General features: G+C 51.6%; 5 protein-coding genes across 5 annotated transcripts; 2 read left to right on the top strand and 3 right to left on the bottom strand.

The window, feature by feature from the left end:
- Positions 1 to 412: 412 nt before the first annotated feature.
- On the bottom strand, positions 413 to 1,138 carry G6M90_00g104070 (uncharacterized protein; the record flags this gene model as incomplete). Its single annotated transcript, XM_014685917.2, has 1 exon — positions 413 to 1,138. One exon carries the CDS (start codon positions 1,136 to 1,138, stop codon positions 413 to 415), a length of 726 nt encoding a protein of 241 aa, XP_014541403.2.
- A 1,191-nt stretch (positions 1,139 to 2,329) lies between these two features.
- G6M90_00g104060 (uncharacterized protein) lies at positions 2,330 to 3,812 on the top strand (the record flags this gene model as incomplete). Its single annotated transcript, XM_014685916.2, has 5 exons — positions 2,330 to 2,638; positions 2,725 to 3,132; positions 3,198 to 3,367; positions 3,421 to 3,712; positions 3,765 to 3,812. The coding sequence occupies 5 exons, from the start codon at positions 2,330 to 2,332 to the stop codon at positions 3,810 to 3,812; spliced, it is 1,227 nt and encodes a 408-aa protein (XP_014541402.2).
- A 515-nt stretch (positions 3,813 to 4,327) lies between these two features.
- Positions 4,328 to 6,090, top strand: DEP4_2 (FAD-dependent monooxygenase DEP4; the record flags this gene model as incomplete). Its single annotated transcript, XM_014685915.1, has 2 exons — positions 4,328 to 4,370; positions 4,418 to 6,090. The coding sequence occupies 2 exons, from the start codon at positions 4,328 to 4,330 to the stop codon at positions 6,088 to 6,090; spliced, it is 1,716 nt and encodes a 571-aa protein (XP_014541401.1).
- A 330-nt stretch (positions 6,091 to 6,420) lies between these two features.
- SOU1 (Sorbose reductase SOU1) lies at positions 6,421 to 7,312 on the bottom strand (the record flags this gene model as incomplete). Its single annotated transcript, XM_014685914.1, has 2 exons — positions 6,421 to 6,879; positions 6,935 to 7,312. The coding sequence occupies 2 exons, from the start codon at positions 7,310 to 7,312 to the stop codon at positions 6,421 to 6,423; spliced, it is 837 nt and encodes a 278-aa protein (XP_014541400.1).
- A 2,349-nt stretch (positions 7,313 to 9,661) lies between these two features.
- faeA_0 (Feruloyl esterase A) lies at positions 9,662 to 10,875 on the bottom strand (the record flags this gene model as incomplete). Its single annotated transcript, XM_014685913.1, has 2 exons — positions 9,662 to 10,319; positions 10,385 to 10,875. The coding sequence occupies 2 exons, from the start codon at positions 10,873 to 10,875 to the stop codon at positions 9,662 to 9,664; spliced, it is 1,149 nt and encodes a 382-aa protein (XP_014541399.1).
- Positions 10,876 to 12,834: the final 1,959 nt, after the last annotated feature.

The raw sequence follows: 12,834 nt of genomic DNA, 5'->3' as shown, positions 1-12,834 counted from the left end.
GACATCAATGTACATGCATGTATACATTGAGTCGTTCATCCCTTACAACCACCTCGCCCCAGCTCGATGCCCAAACTAAATTCTATCTTGGCTGTCTCCAATATCCTCTGAACCTCACTGCGCACTTTACATGCCTTCTTAACTTCCCAATGTCCATGGCATGCCTCAATAATTACAAATCTCCCCGTCGCTGCACCGTACCCCTCCACCATCTTGCATATCCTATAGATGCTGATCCCATCGTACGGCGCACTCGGCCGCCGATATAATTTGCATTGCGTCATTCGTATCAGCAACGCTCCGAGATGGAACGAGTCGCAATCAGTCGTGCATCCACTGCCATGGAAAAGCTTGTCTACCACGGCAAACAAGCTTTGTACCAGCAATTCGATCCTATCCAGTCGATGCTTGTCTACCAACGCCGAGCGACCCAGCTGTTAGTCTTGGCACCTAGCATTTTGAGGCAAAATATAAAGAGCATAGAAAAGACAATCGCCTCGGACCACTCACCAACTACCCTTTCCTCAATTGGCAGACCAAGCGTATCTAGCGGGCCAGTTCCCTCCTTGATCACCATCGTGGCCGCCGAGTCGAAGATGGGCCTCATCGCAAATACCGTCGACACAAGCAGCCACAAAACCACGTCTCTGCTGAATCCCGATTTCGGAAGCCCTTGGTAGTCCGCCGCCCAAACCTTGCTCACCGGCACAAACGCCTGATGGCATCCCAGGTGGTGTACAATCACTGCCATCTTCGCCAGCCCTTCCACCGTGAGACGTTCCGGATTGAGGTCAGCTTGATGGTGCAATATGTTTAGCACATGGTGCAGTGCTACCGAATCAAACCCTTTCAGCTCTACGTGGCGGATCCCTTGGTTGTCGGGGCCTGATTCTTTCCAACCCACCCAACGACGATCGAGTGACGTGTTGAGCAATGGCGATACCAGGCGCAGAATATCTGACAAGCAGCGTGCCGTGAACTTTGTTGTATCGCCCTCCGTTCCTTGCTTGTCTGGCTCGCCGTTGTCGTCTCCTGGTCTCCATGGTGCAAACGGCTTACCAGAAGGCGTGTGCTCAACCAACACCGTCCCCGAGGGAACCAGCACGATCTCCTGGTCCTCACCCATCTCGGATTTCATCTCGGACCACGTCAAAGTATCTTGAATCTCGTTTGCTTGACGGGTCTACCACGTCGGCGGCGTCTGGCCCCTTTTCCCTTCGGTCTTCGTTTGTGGGTGGACCAGGCGTTACTGTCGTGACACCATTTCTGTCGTCGGCAGAGGTTACTTGATCTTCGATGTCGTAGCTTCTTGGAGGAAGCCCAGTCAACCGCCCGAGCCAGTCGTGCAGTAGGCAGGTACTTGTTCAAGGAAGAAGCTCGCAGACGGTAATATCCTCTTACGAGAGCATAGACGAGTCTGGTTTGCATTGGCTGGGCTTTCTGTCAAAGGGACAGTGTTGTGTTCCCAAAAAGATGTTGACGCCGTGTTGATAGGGGTTTGACCGTTGGCTGCAGGTCAGCCGACCACCACCTTGGCCAACTTTTATTAAACCCTGTCACGCGTCAAACGCGTCGGCGATGGCCTTGTATCCCAGCGCTTTTCTACGTAGTATAATTTTAAACTCGAGAGTCGAGTCGCTATTAATCGAACTTGTAAATCGGGAGTTAGTTTAAAGCATAAATTTAAAATTATAAATTACAAATTAATAATATATAGTATATAATATATGTATTTTATATATATATAATGGCTTTTAATATTATTTATTATACCTACCTAGCATTATACCTTTACTGTATAAAACTACATATGTATAGCATTATACAATAAGGTTTCATAGTGGCCTACCACTGATGCTTTGACTAGTTGGGAGGACAAGATGTGGCTGATTAAACGAGCATCCTAAATAGCAGAAATAATATCAGCATTGACACTTCTCAAACTCTCTTTCGAGGCGGCGGGTTTGTGTTTGTGCGTGGCACAGGCCTGAGCACCTTCAATGTTGTATCTGAAATGGCGATCTGGTTTTAGTCATTTTTAGCATTGCCGGCATCACGACAAGACGGTATCCGCCGTGGAATTACTACAGTGCGGCTGAAGCCGTCTGGTGCTTATCAGTTCGGATGTTGAACCAGACATGACTGCGTCGGATGACGCACCTCTTCGCAGCACACTTTAACCAAGTCGATGCAAACAATTCAATTTCATCCGACTCTTTGAGACATTCAACAAATATAGACCAGTTTATCTCACTCCTCAAGGCATAGGAAACATTGTGATGCCAGTCTGTGCAATTATTGGCTTCCCTCTCAACTCTCCGTACTCATCATGTATCGCGACATTTCCAAACCGCCACCTCCGCTACCGTCACCGGATTTGACCGCGTTGGACGAGGGCATTCACCTTCTTAAACCCTTGTCCCGGCGTGGTGAGGGACCTGGCCTTATTCTCGTCACCCCAGACTACGTCGGCCATTTAACAATTACCAATGGCGTCCCGTCGCCTATTTTGAAATGGGCAGAGGAGGGATATGTCGTCGCCGAGGTGCAGGAATCAGCGTTGCGGCGTCGAGGCGGCCAAGCCATCACCATGGCCCTCGAAGCGATTGCCACGTGCGACAAGTGCAATTCACGCCCGGTTGGACTCGTGGGCAAGACGACCCTACCCCCAATGTTCTTTTCTTTCCGTCAGCTCCTAAGTTCTAACATACTGCAGCATATCAGCCAGAGGCATGGAAAGTCGTGGCCCCTACACTCGCTCAATTCGAGCAAATTGTCGGCGCAGTTGTATACAGCCGCGCCGGCGACGATGATCCGGCGTCGGCATCTATTCCGGTTCTGCAACACCTCGCGGGTCCCGGTGACAATTCTAGGTCGCCTTGTTTGACTGTGTATTTCTATCCTACCGCCAAACCAGGCTTTGCCGTGCCCTCCCATCCCAACTTCCGCTACAACGCCGAGTCGCTCTCGCACACGCGAAATCTCACGTTTCTCAAGCCCCTCATGAACGGGCCCTACTTTGACCTTGAAAAAATATGGGACGAGCACACGTATTATGAGTTTGCGGACCGGTCGGTAGAACATACGATGAGTACCATGGTTGCCGAGCCATATGTGAACCACGTTCCTACCGTGAGTGAATCCTGAATTCCAACTAGTCTGCAAGACGAATCCGGCGCGTACTCACGCATTTCTAGTTGACGGGCGGCATTGGACGCGAGCGCCTCACAGAGTTTTACCGCAACAACTTCATCTTTTGCAACTCTGCCAACACACACCTGGAGCTTACGAGTCGCACGGTAGGACTAGACCGCGTCATTGACGAGTTTATATTCAAGACGACGCACGACCAACAAGTCGACTGGCTGTAAGTAGTGCTTCCTCCCGCGCGGGTGTGTTCTGACTGCTTACATGCTTTAGGCTTCCGGGCGTTCCGCCAACCGGGCGGGAGCTCGAGATCCCCTTTACGGCCGTTGTGAATATCCGCGGCGACAGGCTCTACCACGAGCATGTTTCTTGGGACCAGGGCACGGCGCTGAGGCAACTAGGTTTGATGCCGGAGTATTTGCCGTTTCCGTATGCGCTCCCGGATGGGAGGGGGCCGGCTGCCGGCAAGAGGTTTGAGTACAAGGTGCCTGTGCTTGGGGTGGAAACGGCGAATAAGATGCGGGATAAGAATTCTGTAGAGTCGAATGGATTATTTGGAGGGGAGGTACGGGAGGTTTCGATTTAGTGTGGGATTATTCACGTTTCTACCTGTACAGTATCTTCAAGACCGTGATGGGAGTGCTCAGTACATCATCAACATGTAGCGCCTTGAACGTGTATATGATCCTTTACCGAGTTTGTACTGGCTGTCTGGCCACCATTCCCACCACTGTGCCGACAAGATGGTCGAGTGTGTTAGCCGCCTGGCAGTACTTTATCTATTCCAAATACTCTGCGCCCTGCATTACCCCGCAAGCCACTTGCCCTCTTTCCAAGCTGTCGCCGTTGAGCCAGTAAGTCGATCATGTCCCTATCAGTCGACCTATCGGGCTCCTCCGAACTCCTCCTATCGACGGTCGACCCCTTTCGGCTAGAGCCTCAGTATCTCCTCTGGCCATGACGATCCGTCGGGTATGGCCACACGGACCCCCGTCGGGCGAGACACCATCGCGACCATGTAACCGCCATGACGGGCCGTACCCGACAAGCCATGACGGAGGCGAGCAGGTACAAAAAGTGCCAGCTCACCAGGCCAAAGCACCATGGATACGGATGTGAGCAATACGTGTAAGCCAACTGTCAAGTATTTCATAGCTACTCGTCAATACAAGTCTACGTCATGTCCGCACGGCAAGAGTACGACGTCATTGTGATAGGAGCAGGTACGTCTAAAGCAGCATCAGAGACACAATCCGCTGACTCCCAACAGGGTGGTACGGTCTCGCCGCGGCAAGGACATATATCGAGCTGCACCCCCATGAAAAGATTGCCATCCTCGAAGCGGATTCCACCTGCGGAGGAACATGGTCCAGAGACAGGCTCTACCCCGGCCTCAAGTCCAACAACCTCTACGGCTCCTACGAGTACCCGGATTTCCCAATGACGCAGGACGTGTACGGCGTCAAGCCCGGACAGCATATTCCCGCCGGCGTGCTGCACAAATACCTCACCGACTTTGCTACCAAGTTCGGCGTGCTCGAGAGGACACGCTTCAACACGCGCGTCGATGCCCTCGAGGCCACGGCCCAAAACTCCTGGATCGTCCACACGTCGCCGTCCAAGAACGCCGACCCGGGGCGTTTACCAGAAATCCTGCATGCGAAAAGGGTCATTGTCGCATCGGGACTCACTTCGCAGCCTAATATTCCGCACTACCCGGGCCAAGATACCCTCGAGTCGACGTTTTTCCACGCCAAGGACTTTTGCGAACAGCGCGACACGGTCAAGACTGCCAAGAGGGCCGTCGTCATCGGCGGCGGTAAATCCGCCCTCGACTGCGCATACGCCTTCGCCACGGACGGCGGCAACGCACAAGTCGACCTGGTGATTCGCCCGACGGGCCAAGGCCCCGTGTGGCTCTGCCCAGCACACGTCACGCCCTTCAAGAGGGCGACGGAGGAGCTCCTCAACACCCGGCTGCTGACGTGGTTCAGCCCGTGTCCCTGGGGCGGCGAGGACGGGTACTCCCTCGCACGGCGGTTCCTGCACGGCACAGCCGTGGGCCGGTTCCTCACCCGGTCCTTCTGGCGGCTCCTGAGCGCCGATGTCATCCGGGCGAATGGGTATAATGGCCATCCGGAGCTGGGGAAGCTCAAGCCGTGGGAGAGCGTGTTCTGGACGGGAAGCGGCGTCGGCATACACAACTACCCCAGCAATTTCTTCCATCTTGTCAAGCAGGGCAAGATCAGAGTCCACGTTGCGAGTGTTTCCAGGGTGGGAGGGAAGAAGGTGTACCTCTCTGACGGGGACGTCTTGCCAGACGTGGACGTGGTCGTGTGCGCTACGGGCTGGGACAAGAAATCCGGCATTGAGTTTGTCAACTTTCATCCGCAGGCGTCCCTTGCCGATATGCCCGAGGAGAAGAAGGGGGCGCTGGTCAGCCAGGCGGACGACTGTATTCTGTCCTCGTTCCCTCTTTTAAGGGAGCAGCCTGCGCTGCGCGGCGCGCCGAAAAGCGTGGAGCCGTTGCGAAACTACCGCTTCATCGTGCCGCTGGACCACGTGTCGAGCTGTAATATCGCGTATGCGGGCATGGTGTCGACGGTTAGCACGACCATGTTTGCTAGCGTGCAGGCGCTTTGGATCTCGGCCTTTTTCGACGGCAAGCTGCGCCGCGGGCCGGGGGGCCAGGCTGATGTGATGCAGGAGGTGTTGCTGCACACGGAGTTTGGCAAGTGGCGGTATCCGTATGGCTACGGGGCCGAGCTGCCGGATTTTGCGTTTGATTCGGTGCCCTATGTTGATTTGTTGCTGAACGATTTGGGGTTGAAGGTTCATCGGAAGCAGTCGCGGCTGATGGAGCTGGTTGCGCCGTATAAGCCGCGCGATTATAGGGGTTTGATGGAGGAATGGCAAGAGGCGCAGCACTGGGGTAAAGTTTAGCCTCGAGTGCTGCGCGAGTATATACAACCAGAATCAATGATACGTCGTGATTTAGTTGCAGCATATATGTTATCGCTCTTGCACCTTGTCTGGGAACCGTAGAAAAACGTTGCTACTGCCCCTGAGCCTGGCAAACTCGTATCTACCACAACCAGGCAATAGATTGAGAAGCTGACCTCGTCACATGTGTACTAATGTCAATGGAATGGTCAAATCTCCGTCTCGACTTGTCTATCGTCTCTTCTTCAAGTTCCACGCGGTACTTGGTCATAATTAAGCTACAAAACGAAGCTACATCTCCCAAGTCTCCGGTCAAAGTCGGCCCAACAGCTACTTCTCATAGCTAATCAACCCGTCAATAGTACCCGCATGCAGTCCCCCCGTAATCTGAATATCCGCCGCCGTCGTATGCCTCGCCGCATCGCTCAAGAGATACACCACCGCCCCCGTCAAATCATTCTGCGTGCTGAGCCTCTGGTTCGGGGGCGCCAGCCACATCTGCTCGCCCTCCCTCGCGCTGCGCTTGCCCTCCCTCACCGTCCGCGTCATGTCCGAGTCGACGAAGCCCGGGCTGATGGTGTTGACCCTGATGCCGTGGGGGGCGAGCTCCACGGCCAGCGCCTTGGAAAGCATCAGAACGGCGCCCTTGGACGCATTGTACGCGGCCATGCGGTAGCCCGGCAGGGCAATGTGCGCCGACTGCGAAGCAATCAGGACCATGGCGCCCTCTGTGCCTTGCTTGACGATTTGCCGGGCGGTCAGTTGGGCGACGAAGAAGCTGCCTCTCACCTAGGTCCGTCAGAGTCAGTAGAGTACTTGAGAAGAGTCGTAGTACCAGACGTACATTAATGTCTTGGATTCTGGTAAACTCGTCCCAGGTTTGGTCTAGGAACGGTTTATCAATGGCAATTCCGGCGGCGGGGACGCATCCGTCAATCGTTCCCAGACTGTCGAGGGCCTTGTCGAATGCTGTTTTGATGCTGTCCTCGTTGGTGACGTCCATTTGGATATATGTCGTCTTGACGCCGAATCGTTGGCTCAGCGTCGAGAACTCGGCGACTGGTTCTGGCTGAATGTCGAAGACGGCCACGTTGCCGCCCATTTCGCAAATGGCGCGGGTGCAGGCGAAGCCGATGCCTTGGGCGCCTCCCGTGACAATGTAGCTGCGGTTGCGGAGCTCAAACATGGGACGGACATTTTGGAGTTGGTCTGGAGATGCCATTTTTTTTTGTAGCATATAATTTCGTCTTGCCTATAGGTTGATGATGTTGGGTTATTGCTGAGGACAAGTGCGACTTGACGCAATAATATCGCCGGACGGCCCTGAACCGCGCATGCAGTCTTTGGTCATGTCGACGAATGTCTCGCCACGGGTGTCGGACGCATGTGTCTTGTCCGACAAACGAAGCCGCCTGTCGGGTAGTGCACTTTTCGGTAATGATTCGGAATCAAAAAGTTTATCGGAACATGCACCAATCAGACTCACTTGGCGTCAACAGATAAACGCCCGTGCCGCAAGCTAACGGGAGCTGATGCTGTTCCTTGACCGTCTCAGTCAAGGTTACAATGTATTTACAGTTGCAAGGGGTAACCCAAGACAAAACATTGGGTAGGGAAATAGAAAAAAACTTCATTTCTAGCTATCTCATCATAAATAATCAAGTAGCGTGAGGTCTTGAATGTATTTCTTTGTTTGGTTTGAAATAAACGATACTTGTGTGTTGTATCGTTATGGACCCGCCGTTGGTGAAGTTGGGAACCACGACACACCTGGAGAAGGGCAAGTCTAGTTGAGCGTTCTAACCAGTTCAAAGTCCACCGAGTACCAGCGCGTCGAGTATTTCACGCTATGGGCCAACAGCAGCTCCAGGATGAAGCGTCCATGACGCAAGCAGACAACTCATCCGGTCAATGTCAGGACAGACACTAGGGTAGGCGGCTTGGATAGACTGCTCTGCATCATTCACCAGTTCACAAAACCTGGATTGTAGTTTGGATGCTTGATGCAAGTTGGCGTCATTGTAAACATCAGGGAATGAGTACCATGACCTCGGGCGATGGAATAGCTGTATCAGCCATCTCGATCTTCAGAGCCACCCATGCCTCAAGGCTGCATGTTGGGAAGTTAGTACCACTGCAAAAACAGAGTCTCTTGAACCAAGCTTACAGAGTGTCTCTAGCAAAGCAGACGATGGAAAACCCTCCCCGTCCTAGTTTATGGGCAACTCTGTAACGATTCTTTTTGAACGTGTCGCCCAAACAAACAGGATGGTAGCCGCCCGGACGATATGACAAGAGACTTTCCTCGGTATGTAGAAGGTTCGATAAGGGACTTGTATCGAATTGGTCCATGACGAGCTGATGTCAACGGCCAGGAAGCAAGTGTGTTGGCCGGACAGAAAGTAAACGAGGAAATGAGTTGGCAGAGGACATGGGCCTTTCTTATTACCAGTTGACGTTGCAGGGCCAGTGCAAACAGTCTTCCGGCCTAAAAGAGAAAGTTTTCCAAGCGATTGTGAACATGCACGTGGTAACAGCGCTAAGGTCTATTCACTGAAGTATTGACCAGACTGGAAAGGCCTAGGCCCCATGATGTCAATGAATTGCTCGACGAGATCGCTTTCTGTACTAGGTGCGCTTACGCCTTGCTAGGTACTTGGCTATTAGGCTTTATATTATAATACATTTTATAGTAAGTAAATATATATTATAACAAACTATTTATATAAATACTTAAATATATATAAGAAAAGTGTAAATGTACTAAATACCTAGGTAGTAAGGGGATGCGCCTTTCGGATTCTGTCGAGTGGTCAAGTATTCAATGTTACGTATTATTGATCCCACTTCCTGTGCAAAAAAACAAATAGTCTCTTGTTTAAGCTGTCCCAAACAATGCTTCTATACAGTAATTTTATTATAGAACCACCTTTAGTTAGAGTTTACTATCAGGATTTTCTTTTACTCAGTGTGAATAATCGTTTCATCAAAGTCCTGTTTAACCCCCGCCCGTGCCCGTACCGCCACAGCATAGACAAGTTACTGATCGATTAGACTAGGTGGCCTTTATATTATTCTCCCTACCACTATCGGACAGCTTAAACAAAACGGTAATTATGGCGGGGAAACGGAAAATGACGACCGCATGGTCCTCTGCCACGGTCCAAGCAAGTGTATTGACTGCTTAGCTAGGCGACTTTCACCAAGATCTAGATGCTAGAGAGGAAAGGGAAGCAAGGAAAAGATCTAGAGCTCGAGGAGAACTCGACTATGGAAGAATATACTTTATTCTAAACTTTTTACTTTTTCTCATATCTCCTTTATTATATCTTAAAGGCTATATGCAATCTTTACTGCATATTATACTCTTTCAAGCGTCCACGTGAACTTGACAAATACACGAGCAATATAGACTAATTCTAGCACATGAATAGCAGTTCCCGAGAGCCAAACAGTCTACGTCAAATAAACTACTACCAGAACATTCAGCATGTCATTTATTTCGTAAAGCCAGCTACATTCGCCCCTGCACCAATACAAGTCTTGTCCCTTATACACCAGACCCCGTCTTCTAGTCACTCTGCTCCGCAAGTCTCTTCATCTCAGCAATCTCCTCCGGTGTAAACGGAGCATCTTCAAGTTCTCGCCCCCCTCGGCCCGGGCAGGCCGTAGCCCCCGTAAAAGGAAACCCAACCGCATAGTTCTGCCACAAATGGGGCCTCATCCCGTCCTTACCCTTCACGACGTTTCCAAGCTTGAACTCAAACTGCCCACTGCACGCGACATTGTTCACCCCATCGCAGACCTGCATCTCCTTGGTGGCAATGCCGCCGGGGAACCAATACTCTGGCGAAACGTGGGCAAAGCCCGGATCATTCCAAGGCACATTCGTCACGGGGTCGTCGGCATTGGTGATGCGAAAGTTCTTCCCGCGGCCCTGGTTGGTGACGAACTCGGCAAACGTGGCGTCGCCCACGCGGGGAGACCCAAACGTATACAAGTCCAATTCAAACGAAGCCTTGCGGAGATATGTCGCTGCCAAGGTGGCCACGGCCGCGCCGAGCGAGTACCCGGTAACGACGACTTCGAAGTTGGAGTAGTCCTTCTTTTGCTGCCGGACCGTCGTCAACATCTTGTCCTTGATGCCCATGAAGCCTTCGAAAAAGCCCGTGTGCACGAGGCAGTTGTGGCAGAGCGGGAGGAGATCATCGCGGTCGCCGGCCGGAGGTCTGCGGCACACGTGGTTAGCAGACTTGAATTGTGTGTGCTGGGAGTTGTCAAGTATTCGACTTACTGGCCCGCCAGTGAACAGGCCGCCCCGACGATATTGACGACGACGTTCCTGAAACCTTTATTTAAAGCGTTGCCAAACTTTTCCCGCTGTTCGTTGAGCCATGGGAAGAGTGTCCGGCCAGCCCGTGTTTTGCAAGTCTTCAGGTCGGCGACGACGTCCTTTGCGCTGCCTGTTCCGCGGAAGGAGACGACAATTTTCTCCGTTTTCTTGTTGACGGCGACGAAGCCCGAGACGCCTTCGGCGCTGGGGAATTCCATGACGACGACGGAATCCGCAAGGTCGCCGCAGCCGCCGGGGATTCCGCCGTCGCTGGGACAGACTTTGGTTCCGGAGTTGATGTCCCTGCCGTCTGTCAAGTTGTCGCAGTATCCAAAGGCCGCATAGCGAGCGTAGGTGGTGATGTTATGGAGGAAATCCTGTGAGGCGATTTCGGCAGAGGTTGCTGCTACGACGCCGAGCAGAACACTCAAGTGTTTGGTTGAGAGATGCATCATGTGTCAAAGTGCCAGCGAGGACAAGGGGAAGTTTCGTGCTTGAATGTTGTATTTGGTTTTCTTGTTATTCTGCAAAATTTACTGTTTCCTGCCTGCTACAACTATATATATATATATACACACATGTATATAGCCTGCGTGTGTATGTGTTGTAGTTGCTATCGTATATGCCACCACGTTACCCATGGCCGCGGTGTTACTTTGCCGGAGATGGTGCAACGCATACTGAGTCAGCGTCCACATTTCGGCAGATGAATGCCACAAGGCCCTGTCGTCCGGAAGCGCGGGTTTGCACGAGCCTGACTCGTTAATGTTACTCGGGCATGGTTCTTGGCCCCTTCCAATTAGCCCGTCTCCTGCTGGCTTATAGCCTGCTGCGCGTCAATTCAATACCATAGTGAACTGAATCCAAGGCGATACTACAATGTAAGCCTCTAGTATGCAAGTTGACATGAAGAATAACAACCAACCATGACTGGGGACAACCAGGCCCGATCAAAGGCTCGTCTAGCAAGATGCTTATCCGCAGACATGTCGACTACTCGACTACAAGACTCGGTGTTTTGGACACGAATAGTTCCCGAGGCCGTATCCGTATAGGAAAAAATAGGCGAGGTCTTGACGTCTCTCTCGCTCCATAGTCCGGGTTCCTGACAAAGTCTGCAAGCTGCCAAGAAGCTTCGCCACATCCCGTGTCCTATTGCCGTGGATAACTAGTCAATTCACGTTTTCGGTAGTAATAGCCCGCTTGTCACTTGCAGGCTTCATCTTGATTGGCTGAGTATGCCTGGATTAACGTGGCACTGCCCACAAAGTTATTTGATCCATACCAGGGAGCCCTTGTTTGCATCGAAACGTTTTTATTTATTATGGAGCACTTGAGACTACATAAAGACATTGAGACGTGCAAGATGCCACAGTCAAGGTTGCTTGGCAGGCACCTTAATAGCTTATTTCCAGTCTACCACTGGCGACGTTACGCCCGGAACGGCAAGCATCATCTAATGCCATGATCTGATGTGCATTATCTGCTTCATCGAGCATTGACAGAATGCGACCCGAACCCTGATCAGTCAATATTCCAGTCATGTACCTCGCCTTCGCCTTCCGGCTTCCCCCGGAGGCCCGGCGCATGTGTATCGATAACCTCTTTAAAATTCTGATCCCTGTCATTGCAACTGTTGGTCGGTGCGGCTGGTGTCCTCTACAGGACACGTAGCAACGACTCCATTCTGGACGTGGAAGCGAACACAACGTTGAATTACAATCCAACCCCCGTACGTGTAGCCATGAATGGCCTGACAAAGAAGTTGTTGAGGGTTATATACGAACCTCTGTGCTGGCAATAGCCATCTTGGTAGAAATCCAGCTCCTTCTTTACCCTCATGCGCTCGTTGTAATAATCAACCCTTATTAGCTTGAATTCCATCGTCATGTTCCCCTCGGCAAATCTTCAGAGCCTGAAGTGCCGTACAGTCCAAGCCCTGCATGTTTCGCCATGAGTGACCTAATAAAGATGTTTATGGAGGTTGTTTACGGGGGGCTTTTATGCTAATAAAGTCTCGCTTTATTTGTATTAATATCTGTCAGTTATAATGCAAGTTTTGTAGCGGGGGAGTGGTGATCAACTTTCAGGGTCTGGATGGAACACAGCGTGCATGTCTCGTCACATACACTATTTTCATTCCCCGAGTCAAATCAACCCTCTTCACAGGAGATATGCAAGTCATCCCAATGCCCCGTTGTAACAACTAGGACCAGCGAATTCGACGTTGGCCGCCATGACGGATTACTACTCACAAGTTACAACCATGCCTAGTCGCGCCCATACTGAAAACAATCTCATAATCAAGACGAAAAAAAACTATAGAGATCAGATCTCGATTTGAAGACATGTAGGAACCTCGATAATGCAAGGTCCACGTCCAAGAACAGGGATCCGTCGGTTGGGAGCTG

Source organism: Metarhizium brunneum, chromosome 6 (genome assembly GCF_013426205.1).
Source record: "Metarhizium brunneum chromosome 6, complete sequence".
In the NCBI taxonomy this organism is placed as follows: Eukaryota; Fungi; Ascomycota; class Sordariomycetes; order Hypocreales; family Clavicipitaceae; genus Metarhizium; species Metarhizium brunneum.
The sequence above is the reverse complement of the archived record's forward strand: the minus strand, read 5'-3'. Positions and strand labels throughout refer to the sequence as shown.